General features: G+C 53.5%; 1 protein-coding gene across 1 annotated transcript in view; it reads left to right on the forward strand.

Moving 5' to 3' along the window:
• Nucleotides 1-12,438, forward strand: part of SEMA3G (semaphorin 3G) — a 66,722-nt gene extending 54,284 nt beyond the window's left edge. The window contains exons 10-16 of the mRNA XM_048857659.2: nucleotides 827-971; nucleotides 1,661-1,892; nucleotides 6,174-6,265; nucleotides 6,928-6,969; nucleotides 8,034-8,259; nucleotides 8,922-9,061; nucleotides 10,754-12,438. Of these exons, the coding sequence (XP_048713616.2) occupies nucleotides 827-971; nucleotides 1,661-1,892; nucleotides 6,174-6,265; nucleotides 6,928-6,969; nucleotides 8,034-8,259; nucleotides 8,922-9,061; nucleotides 10,754-11,212 (1,336 nt within the window). The 3' untranslated portion in view covers nucleotides 11,213-12,438. The remainder of the gene's footprint in view (nucleotides 1-826; nucleotides 972-1,660; nucleotides 1,893-6,173; nucleotides 6,266-6,927; nucleotides 6,970-8,033; nucleotides 8,260-8,921; nucleotides 9,062-10,753) is intronic.
• Nucleotides 12,439-13,904: the final 1,466 nt, after the last annotated feature.

Below are 13,904 nucleotides of genomic sequence, written 5' to 3' on the forward strand. Positions count from 1 at the left end.
CTGGTATAAATAGCCGTAGCTCCTGGAGGTCCTACAGATAGATATGCTGTAGTTATGGATCAATATTAGATACCAAATACTGTCCTTGGTGCAATGTCTGCATAATCTGAGACTCAAAATGAACAGTGCTGGGCCGATCCATGTACAACAGACCTTCAAGGTGGTGATTTATATAATTCGGAGCAAGACAGATACAGTTAAAATATTAATACCTGACGTCTCAAAGCAAATCTTTCAGTCCTTTAAAGCAGTCTTTGTGTAATCTGAAAATGGCAATACTATGTCTCTTGGTTGCTAGGCCTTGGGGTCAGAGATAAGGTTGTTGTTGGGCTGTCTAATGTGAACATTCCCATTCCTAGATTTGGGTTTGTGTAAAGGCACTTGATTTCTTTAGCTCGTTACTTTAATTGACCTTTTTCAGCCTTTTTAATAGCTAGGATTCACTTATTTTAACCTGTAACTTTCATGATATTTATTGTTTTGAATGTTTATACTTTTTACGATGGCCGCCTTAGTTTGAATTCAGCACATTGTCTTCTGGGGATTTGTACTGTGATCTGATCATTCTGACTCTCTGAGCAGTCAGATACAAATTCCGAGCTGATCAGGAGTGGAAGGCCGAGTCCCATCTCGTTGGGCGGGTTGTTGCCCGTGGATTTGCAGTTAGCTTTTGGATTTGGTGTTTGGTTTGGTCATTTTATCCCTCCTCAATACACCGATCTCTTACATGGGTCCCCAGCACTGTTAATAGGAAGGGTTTGCTAGCCCTGTGTATGTGAGTAGCTAACAATGGATCCTCACCCTGGACCAATTCCTCTCATTTCAGCAACGTCTTCCAAGGCTTTGCCATCTGTGTGTACCGCATGGCAGACATCTGGGAAGTTTTCAATGGGCCCTTTGCCCATAAGGATGGCCCGGATCACCAGTGGGCAGCATATGAGGGCAAGGTGCCCTACCCCAGGCCAGGAGTTGTAAGTGGGTCACACCCTTGTTTTTGAAGGTGTCTGGAGAAGACTCCTAAAATGATTTCAGAGGGCTAATGATACACATGGTCACTCCAAGGCCCGGTATTTCCATTATTAATCCCATCTCGCTTCACCCTCTGGGCCAAGGCTGGTTAGTTTTCCCATCTGGTGGTGGTGGGCTGCCATTTGGCATCAGGAAGGGGTGGTGGCTGTGCCTTGGCACGGACTTCCCAGCAGTTATTTCTCCTGGGTCTTTCAGGGACCATCGTTAGAGTCCGTTTCGGGAGGTGGGACCCACTTTGGGATTTAATTGAGGCAAATGAACTATACCCAGGCAGATCAGTGTCTATGGCATGTTTTCCCATTCAGTATAACAACCCTTCCTGAGGTCTCGCCCCCCACACCGAGCAGGCCTGTGTCTGAGGTTGGACAGTGGAGGAGGAGATAACACAGGGGAGCTAATGGGAATGAGCCTTCCACCTTGGCTGTCAACAGGACAGATCTGAGCTTGAGAAGGACGTAGAAACCCAGACTGCATCAGAGAGTAGAGATTCCCAAGGCACCTTGTTAAGGCCGAGCAGGTGGCTCACAACCACTGGGATGGAGAGGCTGTAGGTGGGATCTCCTAGTGTCATGGCACAGGGGAGCAGAGCAGGAATGCCAGGCTGAAATGCTGTCTCTTCTGCCTCTTGCAGTGTCCCAGCAAAACCACTAACCAGCCCAGCCGGCAGTACAGCTCCACCAAGGACTACCCCGACGAGGTCCTGCACTTCGCCCGTGCTCACCCACTTATGTATAGGCCCGTGTACCCGCTGCACCGTCGTCCTGTGCTGGTGAAGACCAACCTGCAGCACCGGCTGCGGCAGATTGTGGTGGACCGGGTGGACGCTGAGGACGGGCAGTATGATGTCATGTTTCTCGGGACAGGTGAGCTGGTGCCAACAGGAGAACCCCCCCACGGTCTCAGCAAGGCCTGCTAGATCTCCCTTCGCTCCCTCCCCTGGCTCTCCACTTCTGGGCTGTCCTCCCTGGTCAGTTCAGCTGCAGCTCACAGCAGGGTCTTTCAAAATACCATGTTGATTATGGTGCTGTCAGTCTGTCTAGACCAGGCCTGCCAACATTGCTAACCACAATGCAGCTGAACATGCACTAGCTATTAGGTATCTGAGTAGAATAGACCAGCTGTCCTAGTTACAGGGTTAGCTGCATCTTTAACCCCTCCTCAGTCTCTCCCAAGTGCTCCCTTTCCAGTGACAAGCCCTATGTCTCCACTTCTCTCAGGCTGGAATCCCATGATCCCCCCCACTCTCAGACTGTGGCCCCCAACAGCAGCACCCTTGCTGACCAACCTTGGTGTCCCTGCAGGTCCAGCTGTCTTTGACACTCATAAGAGCCTTCCCTAAGGGAACTCTCACCAATCCGTGGATGCAGTGACTCTAAGCACCTTCTTCCAAATGTTTATTGCATAGGAACATAGGATTCCCAAAGAAAAGGGTTACAACAACAAAAGGCTTACATGCATATGTCTGACTTAACCTTAGCATTTCTCTCAATGCTTGGCCAGGCTAGCATTGCCAATTTTGGTTGGATGGATTCCTGAAGGTTTCATCACATGATGTAATCTTTAATTAAAGATCAATCTTTTAATTCTTGGAGACTCCAGGACAATCCTGGAGGGTTGGCAACCGTAGACCCAGACCCAGCTGCTTCCAGGCACTCACTGCCTCTGGGGGGCTGGTTTTCAGTCTGCTTCCCTGTAAACGCTGCCTCTGTGTTCCCTGCCTCCCCTGAGCTTCAGGGAGGGTGTCTCTTTAAAACTGGGCAGGCCCCTGTTGTATTGATATTGATCTGAAAGGCCTAAAGAATTAATTAAAAGTGTTTATAAACTCTGTCACTATCCGACATTAAAGCGGTCATAGGCGGGTTCGGGATTGTTTTTAAACAGAGCCCTTGGTTTTACTTGGTTACTAGGCAAACACCCAAAACCATTTATTCAAATGAAAAGTTTATTGATTAAACACAAGAAAGAGCACAAAGTTAAAACAAGCCCTGATCTTGAAACTACGGCTGAGTGATTATGCAAAACAAACTTAATCAGACCGTCTCAAAGTAGCTCTCCTTTTGAAGTCAAAATATCAGACTCTGATTTTCAGAACAACCTTTCTCTGATGAAAAGGAAAAGGTTCATTTTACTCTGAAGCCTGATGTGGCCATTCCCTTATTCTATTCTTCACAGACAGACAGACACAAGGTAGAGGAAAGACATGATAGAAAATATGGGTGAAGTATGGCTTTGGTTGAAGATTTCAGAACACTGGACCACTGGTTAGTTATGAGTGGGTTGTTTGGCTGGCAAGTTGATTGTGACACCTGCTGCTTGGATCCTCGTTAGTTATGATCTGGTTCAGGGCCATCATCTGGTTGGATCCTTTTTCCTTAGACAGGACAGGCTTGGGTGGATACTGTTTAGTTGGTTTCAGGATTCAATGAAAAGCCAAGAGAGGAGGAAAGATATAGTTAGGCACGATGTAACACAACAAGGCAGGGAGGCAAAACAGGATCTTACATGTCTCTGGGATGCTGGCAGTTAGATATCCAGTCCTCAGCCTGTCAGTGTGGCTGTCATGAGAATGTGATGACTTTCAGCACTCACCGGTGAAAACAAAGTTCCTTAAACAAGAGCAAGGCCAGCCAGCCTTCCATCCAGGAAGTTGCAGTGCTGGCAGGTTTGGGGATGAACTGAGGGAAGAAGATGAGATGAGGCGAGCCGGTCAATGGTTTCCCCAGGAATTGAAATTAGTGGGGGTGTTCGAATTTACAGGGGGGTGTCAGGGCTGATGAGGAGTGAGACTGTGTGGGTGAAGGTGAGCTGTATGGAACCATAGCAAAAACTGAAAAATGTTTCATGACCATTTTATTAGATTTAACTCATCACACAAATTAAAGTTGGCTACATCCTTCTTGGTTTCTTGTTATAATTTTGCACAACTCTGTTAATGAACTTCTTGAATGCAATACGTTCATCTTTGGTGGCTTCTTGTGTGTCTGGTACTTCCATTCCTTCACTTGATATGCTCATTAGTTCATTCACATGATCAGGCAGAAGGCAACTTCTTTCAGAACACAAAATTCTATTCAATGAAGAAAAAGAACGCTTAGCTGTAGCTGTCGTGACTGGGAGTAGCAAGAGATGAATTCCTACTTCTTTCATCCCAGGAAACAAAGCAAAAAGATCGGGTCGAGCCCCCCCCCCCGCATTCAAGTGATTCGTAGCCCAACCCCAGCCCAAATCACTTGGGCAACACAGCTCTGTTTGCTGGATACCTAGGTAGATTAAGTGTGAATGTAAATGCAACCTGGTCCTGAAGACTTCCCCCCAGCTCATCACTAGCTGCCAGGGAGAGCTCATTTAGATTTTGCTTACAAATCATCATTTGAAATTATTAGGTTGGCCAACATCACCGAAATGAATGCACTGACATTGGCATAAAAAACAACAGCTGTATAAGGAAGCTAGTCTATGTTCATACTTTTCAAATCTATTATACTTTTTCAGATACACGTATTTTATCATACACTGTATATGCTTTTAAAGTGTGTATTAATGTTTCAATTTCAATTCAAATTTCCAAACAGTCACTAAATTGGCAATATTGCATGTAACTAGTTCACAAAACTGGGGTGGGGAGGGTTAGGGAAATTCAGGGGGCATGTAGGGAAATCACTGGCTAGGATGCAAGGTGGGAAGGGGAGGAGAAGAGAACTGAAAATGTTTTTATCTAAGTCACTCCTGAAGAAACCCAAAAAGGACAAAAATGGGAGACTTAGTACATCCCCCCCCCTTGTTATTTTGTCCACTAATTAGGCCTAAGGTCTGTCACACCAGTTTTGGTCCATTAACTTCTTGCTGCACATCTTCGGTTTTACCAAGCATGAGTTCAACAGTCCTTGAATCATATCAGCAAGTCCTTTTTGTTTGCACTAATCCAACTTCTGTGTCTGGCTGGCTAGCACTTGTTTATAATATTCATTTATTGAAAACAGCCTAATTTTCAGGGTTAATTTCCAAGTAGGCAAAAATGATAGGTGGTGATCACTTCTGAACTTTCACTCACGTTTTGTGGTTGAGTTTACAGTAGGGGCACATTTTGTAGGCCCAATAGTCACAACACTCCTTTGTTCTCTGTCTCCCCTCATGGGGCCCCGTCCCCTTGTCACACGCATCCTGTGAGCTCACCGGGGCAAGGGGGCCATCAAAGAGAACACCCCCATCATTGTCTTGTAAGTCTCAGCTGGCTAGCTGAATGCATTGTGCTCTTTTCCTGGGACACGTGAGCGACTGCTTGTTGATGCCCCCTCCATGAGAAATAAACAGGTCTTCATGCTAGTCATACAAATGATACCGATCTCTCCCATGCTTTTCACAGCCAGCCCTGAGAAATGGAACAGCCACTGGCTCTCTCTACCAGCTGCAGCGTGGAGCACTGTATGCTGGAGCCAGGACCTGCTGTGATGGGCACTTGCTGTGTTCGGAGCGCCACTCATGCTGGGTGGAAATTATCTCTGTTATCAGGCAAATTTTGGAGCCAAGCCCAATTTGTTGTTAATAATATTTCTGTGAGGCAAGATAGCAGCCATTGTGGATAGCCCAGCTGACCCTCCGTGCTTCTAGGAGCAGCCCCTGAAGATGCAGCCCGTTGAATCACACAGTGGTACTGCTAGGAATGAGCGCAGCATGGTCTAGCGTTTACAGAAAGAGATTGGGAGCTGGATTCTATTCTTGGCTCTGCCTCTCGCCTGCTGGGGAGTCGCTTGGCCTCCCTATTCCTCAGTTTCCTCAGCTCACCACATCTGCAAAGCTCTTTGAGATTTGTAGGAGAAAGGGCCTGTAGCAGTGCCTGATATGATTGTTTGTGAGAGTCATTGTCCAGCTGGCTGGGAGGGACCCCTTCCAACATCCTACCAGGGAAAACCAGTGATCGCCTCCTGATGAGTCCAGGCCCTGACATTCATGGTGCAGGACAGTTCTCTGGATCTTGGCCCTGGATGCAAACTGATGGTGAAGAGCTTAGCCTTGTATGCAGGTTGTGCACAAAACAGGCGTGTCGCAGCAGGAATTGTCTCCATCTGCCCCCCTCCCCCGAGCGATGGCTGGGATGCCAAGGTGAAGGTCTTTTTTGTCAATGCTCTTGCTCTATTCCCATCCAGATGCTGGCTCAGTACTGAAGGTCATAGCCCTTCAGAAAGGAAACTTGGCCTCGGCCGAAGAAGTCATTCTGGAGGAGCTGCAGGTTTTTAAGGTGCGATAAATGGCCGCATGTGTGTGAATGATAGTGGTGTGTGTGTATACAGGCATCTTTGCATGTTTGCGCATGTCTGAGTGTGGCACATATAGGAGTGTGTCTGTGCAATCAGTGACATGCACATAGTATGCATGTACAATCCATGTAAGCTACGTTACCACCTGTGCTGACACGTGGGTGGGACCGTTTCATACGTGGCACCTGGTGCATGAGTGAGCCTGTGTGTACGACTGTTGTATGTGCAGTGTGTGGCATATTGCCTTCTGTTTGGGGAAGTGTGTGCGCATGTGAGCTGTGTGTGCGACCGTCTCCAGTGCATGCCATGGGCTGGGATCTCCTCTCATGCCGGCGTAGATAAAGGATTCAGCGAACTCAGTGCTGGGCTAGTGGTGAAAGTGAGAGGAGAATCCGGTCTGATCTGGGTGGGCTGCTGGGGGAAGGGGCTGGCTCCATTCTTCTGGGAAGTTTTAGTGAAGATGTGTTAGCCCTCGGGAAGCAATAAATGCCATAGATGATGATGGGGTGGTGAGGGGTGGGCAGGGAGCTGAATAAACCTATAAGCATGAAGATGCTACAGACCAAATGTGAAGTTTTTGGAGATGGGGGGCAGGTCGTTTCTGTGCCGTGTCCTAGCTGAGGGCTGTCTCTTCCTCCCCCAGGCTCCCATGCCCATTACTGAGATGGAAATCTCTGTCAAACGAGTGAGTAGTGGCTTCTCGGTGGGACAAATGTCGGGCAGAACCCAGCCTGGTTAGCAGGTGTGCTCGACATAGATGGACACACAGGGGTTGTGCAGAGAGCGGAGAGATGCTGGGGGCAGATGAGGGGGTGTGTGTGTGCCCATATAAACTCCAGGAAACCATAACAGCGTCCGGCTTGGACTAGACCAAGCAGGAAGCATCAGTGCATGATGATTGGCAGATGCTTCATGGCAGCAACAGCTCTGGGGACCACAGTGTGAGGAGCATGGTGTTAAGCTATCCTGTCTATCGCAGCAGCCAGTGCAGGATGTCTCCAGGCAATCACACAATGGGGCTTCCTCCAGATGCCTTGGAAGACCGTTCCCCAGCTTAATGGAAACTCTCCTGATATTCATCCTAAACTTTTGGTTGCCCCTCTTGCCACTTCCCTCCTAGTCCCACCCGCTTTGCCCACCCAGTGGAAATTCCTCTCCTTCAGGAGTGTTTATTTCTATCTGGACACGAACTCTGGAGTTGATGAGCAGGGAGCATCATCCTTCCATCCATGTGTTCTTTGATGGATCTGCCTGGCTGGTTACTACCCTCCATACGCAGCCCTGTTGATACAATTCCGTCCTGCCCTGCCCCCCCTGCTGCTCCAGTCCTGGGCCCCCATCCCAAAGCTACACCAATGCACCGCCCTCCTTCTCTACAGCTTCCAGCCTCGGGCTCTCCACGCAGCTCTGCCAATGCCCTTGCAGCACTAGGCTAGTCTAGGCCTCGCTTTCCCGTGGCACCTCAGTCTTTGTAATAACAAACCTTTCCGATCCAGTCCTGAAGCCAAAGCAGGCAGAACGGGTGCCAGCCCGCACGGCGGGTGTTGATCTGGGTACCCAGTCTCGGAGACTAGGCTTATATGGCCCCAAGCAGGCTTTGAACCCTGGCTCCTGCTGGGGAGGGGAGAGTGCCCCAACCCCACTGCTCTGCCCAGCCCCTGTTTGCCATGGGATCATCCTGGAGATCTGGGCTCTAGGTGGAGAACAGCCTGTTACTGGTTACCAGCCTGTTCCCATTTACTCCCACAGCAAATGCTCTACGTGGGCTCCCGAGTGGGGGTGGCCCAGGTGAAGCTGCACCAGTGCGAGACCTACGGCACGGCCTGTGCCGAGTGCTGCCTGGCCCGGGACCCCTACTGTGCCTGGGACGGCCTCTCCTGCGCCAGGTACCAAGCGCCGAGCAAGCGCCGGTTCCGCCGCCAGGACATCCGGACTGGGAACCCCGTGCACCGGTGCCTGGATCAGAACCTGACTGGTAAGGCAGCCCACGTGCTCCGCTCGTGTTCCAGCCCACGCGTGACTGAGAGGGGCCAGCTTCTCACTCAGCAGCCCAGTGGCTGGGTGCAAATAGGCCTAGAGGGGCCAGCCGGCGGCTAGGCATCCAGGACTCTCCTGCCCACACGGATGGTCAACTGGTGTCATGGCAATGCCTGGGCCGAGTGGGGCTGTCCTCCCATGTAGCTGGGCTCCTGAGCTGAACAGCACCTTCCTCCAGGCGGTGTTTTTGCCCCAGCAAGCTTTCCATGTGTGCTGCGCAGGGAGGTCACTCATGCAGCACCCGGGCCCAGCTCAGACATCCTGCACACACACGCCAGTCCAAGGCACTGAGCGTGGGCCCTGTGGTCACAAATGAAGATTCTCTTAACCAGCTGTCCCTGTGATGTCGTGCCACATGGTGATGGGGGCCAGAGGCACCAATCAGGGGGACAAGCCACCCCTTCCCCACAGAGCAAATCCAGCCAAACACGCCCTGCCAGCACTGCACGGGGTCATCGGGGACTTTCCAGATGCTCTGGGCCCAAGGCCAGAAGACCTCACCTGAGCGGAGTCAGGGCTGTCCCCCACGGGGTGGGCTGGCGGCTGGCACTGGCTGCCCGCTCCATGGGGTGCACTGAGCAAACGTCTGTGTTCCACCAGTGGATGATTTCGACAGCGCTGAGGAGAAGGTGGTGTATGGGACGGAGCACAACGGCACCTTCCTGGAGTGCATCCCCAAGTCACCCCAGGCCACCGTGCAGTGGTTCCTTTGGAGACCCCATGACAAGCGAAGGGATGAGGTGAGGCGTGCTTCCCCCGCATGACTCCCCCCCCCCCCACCCCAGTCTGCCTCCTGTGCCGGAGCACCCCGCCCACATACCCAGCGTGGTGCCCCTTACCCATTGCCAAAAGCTTCCCGTCCAATGAGCAGAGTCCTCCCCACCCCTCCTCTTGGTCTCCCAGTCGATGAGCTGCCCCTTGCCCAGGGCGCAATGCCCCTGCAGCTGTCGTCTGCCCTCCGTGTTCTCTTACGGTCCATGCTTGGGGCTGGGAGGCGCTGGAGCGTTGGCTGAGTGGGTTTCTACCACTCTCTACACGCTGAGCAGCTACTCGCTGTCTGATGAGGCAGCCTGCAGCGGCCTCCTCAGTGAACGTTCGATTAGCTCTGGGCCTGGGGCAGGACTCGCCTGATGCCATGAGAGCAGGTAGAAGATGGCCCCGTCAGCAGTGGATTGCAGGGGGCAGGAAGGAGCAGCTGTGCCCAAGAAAAGCAGATGCAGGCAGAGATGCAGGAGAGCCGGTTCCCTCGGCAGGGTAGCCCCATGGAGCTGGCACGGGGGAGCCAGCATGGGCGGCGGGTATAATAGACTGCCACGGGATGCTGGGTTGGGGCTGCTCCGGCCGGGGCTCGCATCGGTCAGCCAGCTGGGGCCAGCCTGGGGCTCCTCTGGCAGAGGGGGTGGGGGGGGAGCCTCAGGGTTCCAGCTGGCCAGGGGCTTCTTCGACCACAGGATGGGGCTCGGGGCTCAGGGCTCCCGCTGCAGGGGGCAGGGCCTCGTGTGGAAGGGGCAGGGCCGCAGGGCTAGCCTTCCCGAAGGCGGGGTCCACCCACCACCCATGGGAGCCAGTTGTTCTCTGGGGACCTCTCTCCACAGGCCACCCCAAGGAGGATTTTCTGGCTCTGATTGCTCCACTAGTGACAGTGGCAGGGATATTTTTCAGGCATCCCTTGCTCCATGTGGGGAGGTGCACACAGCCCCCCCAGGGCCAGATCATCCTGGGGCTGCCCCTCTGACATGGTTGGCCCCTGCTGTCTGATGATCAGCCCCGTCTGGCTCGCTCCAGGCCAGCCAAGGCTCTCGCACTGCTTCCCCACTGACCGGCATCCCCGAGTACTTCCCACATGTGCGCCCTCTTTGCTCCCTCTGCCTGCTCAGCCCTCCTCCTGGACGTTCCTGAGACCCTCACCATGGAGGCGGGATCCCAGTGCTCCACTGAGGCTGTGTGTGGGCTGAGCCCCACTCTGCCCCAGCTCCCGCTGCAGCTGGCCAACCAGTGGAAACCTGCCAGCGCTGCTGTAATGGAGGTGGGGAGGGTGGGAGACTGATTAGAGTGCAAGCTTGGGGGGAACGTCTGGAAGTCACAGAAGCCATCAGGTTCCCTTTGACTGGGGGCAGGGCTTCAGGGGACCTGTGGTTGGAGCCGGCCTGGCGGGAGATGGGATATGGGATCACGTGGCTCAGTGGTTGGAGCCAGCAAGGCGGGAGGTAGGATGTGGGATTACGGTGCTCGACGGTCGGAGCTGGCGAGGCGAGAGGTGGGATGACGTGGCTTGGCGGTCGGAGCCAGCGGGGTGGGATGTGGGATGACATGGCTCGGCGGTTGGAGCCGGCGAGGTGGGAGGTGGGATGTGGGATTATGCGGCTCGGTGGTCGGAGCCAGCCCAGTAGTCCCTATGTTCCTACGTTTAACTGCTGTGTGGTCGCTTGCAGGTGAAGACGGACGAGCGGATCCTGAAGACGGAGCAGGGGCTGCTGTTCCGGAGGCTGTACCGCCCGGACGCCGGCACCTATTACTGCAAGAGCCTGGAGCATGGCTTCACCCAGACTGTCACCAAGGTCACGCTGGAGGTGATCGAGAGCCAGCAGCTGGAGCACATCTTCCAGCGGGATCACGAGGACGAGTCCCCTCGCCCACCCTGCCTGGTGCCGGAGCCCCGCCTGCCGCCGGGGCACAGGGCCTGGTTCAAGGACATCATGCACCTGATCGGCTACGCCAATCTGCACCAGGTGGAGGAGTACTGTGAGCGCGTGTGGTGTGGTGACCGGCAGCGCCGCAAGGCCAAGTCCCCCAAGAGCAAAAATGCGCTTAGCGGTATGGATGCTGGCAAGAAAGGGAGGGCCAAGCTGCACGAGAGGAACCGGATGCCCAGGCAGGCCGTGGCCACATAGAGACCAAAGGGAGGGGGGCGAACACGAGGGGGGAAATGGGAGAGAGGAGGGACCATCCTGGAACAATCCCCTCTCTGAAAGGGAGAATCCACCCAGCTAGGAACAGCGTCCAGGCTGCCCTAACAATAGGATCTGCCAAGCCAGGAGCTGTCTCGCCACATGGCTGAGTCTAGAGACCTTCACCGTTGGAGGCACGGGGCATCTCTTGATTCCAGCACTGGAGACGGCTTGGGGAGCTCCGTTTCCCACCCCACCCCAGCATCTCTCCCAGTTGGGGAAGTCTTGTTTCTGGCCAGGCTGCAGGTACATTGAATGATCACGGTGGGGCTCTACACGACCCTCAGCGCAGCCCCGGAAGGATGTGATGTTCTGTAGGAGTCTGCCAGTTCGAGGGGGCGATACAGAGCAGAAGGGCCAACGGAGAGGCTGGTAAGCAGGAGCAGGCTGCATCCCGGATGGGAGAGAAGGAAAAGCCCACCGCATCCACAGCATTGGGATGGCTCGGTGGGTTCGGTGTGGAGCTGGGGTAGCCAGGTTGAGTACCCCGGAGAATGAGAGAAGAGCCAATTCCTATACACGCAGCTGGGGCCATGACCAGTTGTTCAGTAGGATACTGTCTGCCTCCTCTGGCCATCTCCCATGGCACTGTGGGAGTTGGGGGAGGAGGAGTGAGTCCCATCAGAGCTTCGCCCAGTTATGGACAGAACTGTCACCAGGGTGGAGTTGAACGTTATTTGCCTCCCACAGGAACCCTGCTGTCTCCCCCCACCCTGGCACTGGCCGTAGTCAGAAAGGGGACCAGCTAGTCGCTTTGCATGTGGCCTCAGGCTCTGTCAGGAATGCCCTTGGTTAGAGAACGAACCTCAATGTTCACCCGGCCGCGGACTCCCCCGCCCGCTCGGCATCATGGCAACATTCACCTCTCCATGGACTCCCCAGCCCGCCCAGCGTCGTGGCAACGTTCACCCGGTCGCGGACTCCCCCGCCCGCTCGGCGTCCTGGCAGGGTTCACACATTCGAGGAATGCTGCAGCATTCACCCACCTACAGCACATTCAGGAATGAGGGCGTCTTCACTGATGCCGTGATCTAGAGCTTAAAGGCTCCATCTCTCCCTGCAGATCCCCAAGCTAGGCGATCCCCTCTGCAGACCCGTTATCCACTGACTGCTGGTGAAATCCATCAGTTTTCTGAACAAATAAACCAACCCATTGCTGTGGAAGTGCAGACAGGGAGTCACTTGCCTCTTTGTGTCCATTGAGTGGGGTTGGCTGCGGTGATGAACGTTGTCTCGGTGAGCAATGCCTGAAATTGTTTGCTTCCAAAACACAGTTCGAGCTGTGGAACTGAAGCTGGTGGAGTTTTTCCAACTCCTGCTAGAGCAATGCATATTTCCAGTGACTAGACAGCAAAAGTCAAAGTGTCAGGATTTGATCCCTCTTATGTATTTATTGATTTATTGGGGGCTTCCCCTGCAGGATTAATCCTTTAGAGCTCTCTGTAGTCTCCTCCCAAATCAGACTGTTTGACCTCAAACCCATCACAGATACAGCCTCAAAGAGAGAGGCCAGCGTAATGGCTGATAGGTATTGTAATGATCTGGCTAGTACAGACTGCTGGCTGCCTTTTGCTAGTTGGGAATCATAGGATCAGATCTCTGCTGCAGCTGGGGATCCACTCAACCTGGCCACTTCAAGAGACCACCAGGGAGCCAGTTGTAGTAACCTGATTTTCCGCTTGGCCCTGGTGCCAGTTAGAGCAGTCTAGGGGCTGCTCTGAGTTACACCCTCTGACAACCCTTTCAGAGGGACTGTCGGCCAGTCAAGAATAGCCAGAGCGCAGTAGCACTTCAACCACATGTCTACGCTGGGGAGGGGTGGCATAAGAACTGGCTATACTGGCTTTACACCACTTGTGAACTCCCTTTTGCCAGGCCAGACACAATAGGTATGAGAACAGAAGAGACTCTGTCTTGAATTGTGTGTCATAGGCCCTATATAGCTGGGTGCTAATGGAGATTCTCCGGGAGTGCAATGGCAGGGGAGCCTGAAGTATGAAAACTCTGTTCCCAAAGCCAAGCTGTGCTGCAGCGGGATAGCAGTGCAGCCCTGCTGTGACATGAGTTTGTGGCTGAGCTGAGAACTGACTCACCCAGAAGAAATGCGCTCTTGCCCTGTTTTCTAAGGCCAGGTTGTGCATCCTGCCTGCCAGCACCTAGGACCTTCCTCCATGGGTGCTGGTAGGGGAGTCACTGGTGTATGCACTGCCCAGGGTGCCTGAGCAAGGAAGGGCGTCCTGATCTGGCCTGGGGCATCCACCAGCCTGCCCCATTGCCCAGAACAGCCGTGTCGTGGAGCGTTGTTCATTCTCTGCTGAGCCATGCACCAACCACCTCCCCCATACTCTTGGCTTCCAGGTTCTTGTGCCCTCTCTCGGGTCCGTCCAGGGGGTGGGGCTCTGTGTTAGCTTGCCCTGGCTGGGCAGCTGTGGGGAAGGGAAGCCTTTATGCTATTTAGCTGAATGGTGTTGTCTGTGCCTGTCCTGTCCCAAGGTTAGTGCTCTCCACCCGTGCAGAGAGGCCGTGCTCTAGCCCCACTCTGAGGGCTTCCATCAGTGTAAAATATTTGCTTCACCCAAGGTGCCCCGGGAGAGTGGGAGTGGGGAAAAAGCAAAGTGCTGGTGCTGGTCAAACT

The sequence above is a fragment of the Caretta caretta genome, chromosome 7 (genome assembly GCF_965140235.1).
Source record: "Caretta caretta isolate rCarCar2 chromosome 7, rCarCar1.hap1, whole genome shotgun sequence".
Taxonomy (NCBI): domain Eukaryota; kingdom Metazoa; phylum Chordata; order Testudines; family Cheloniidae; genus Caretta; species Caretta caretta.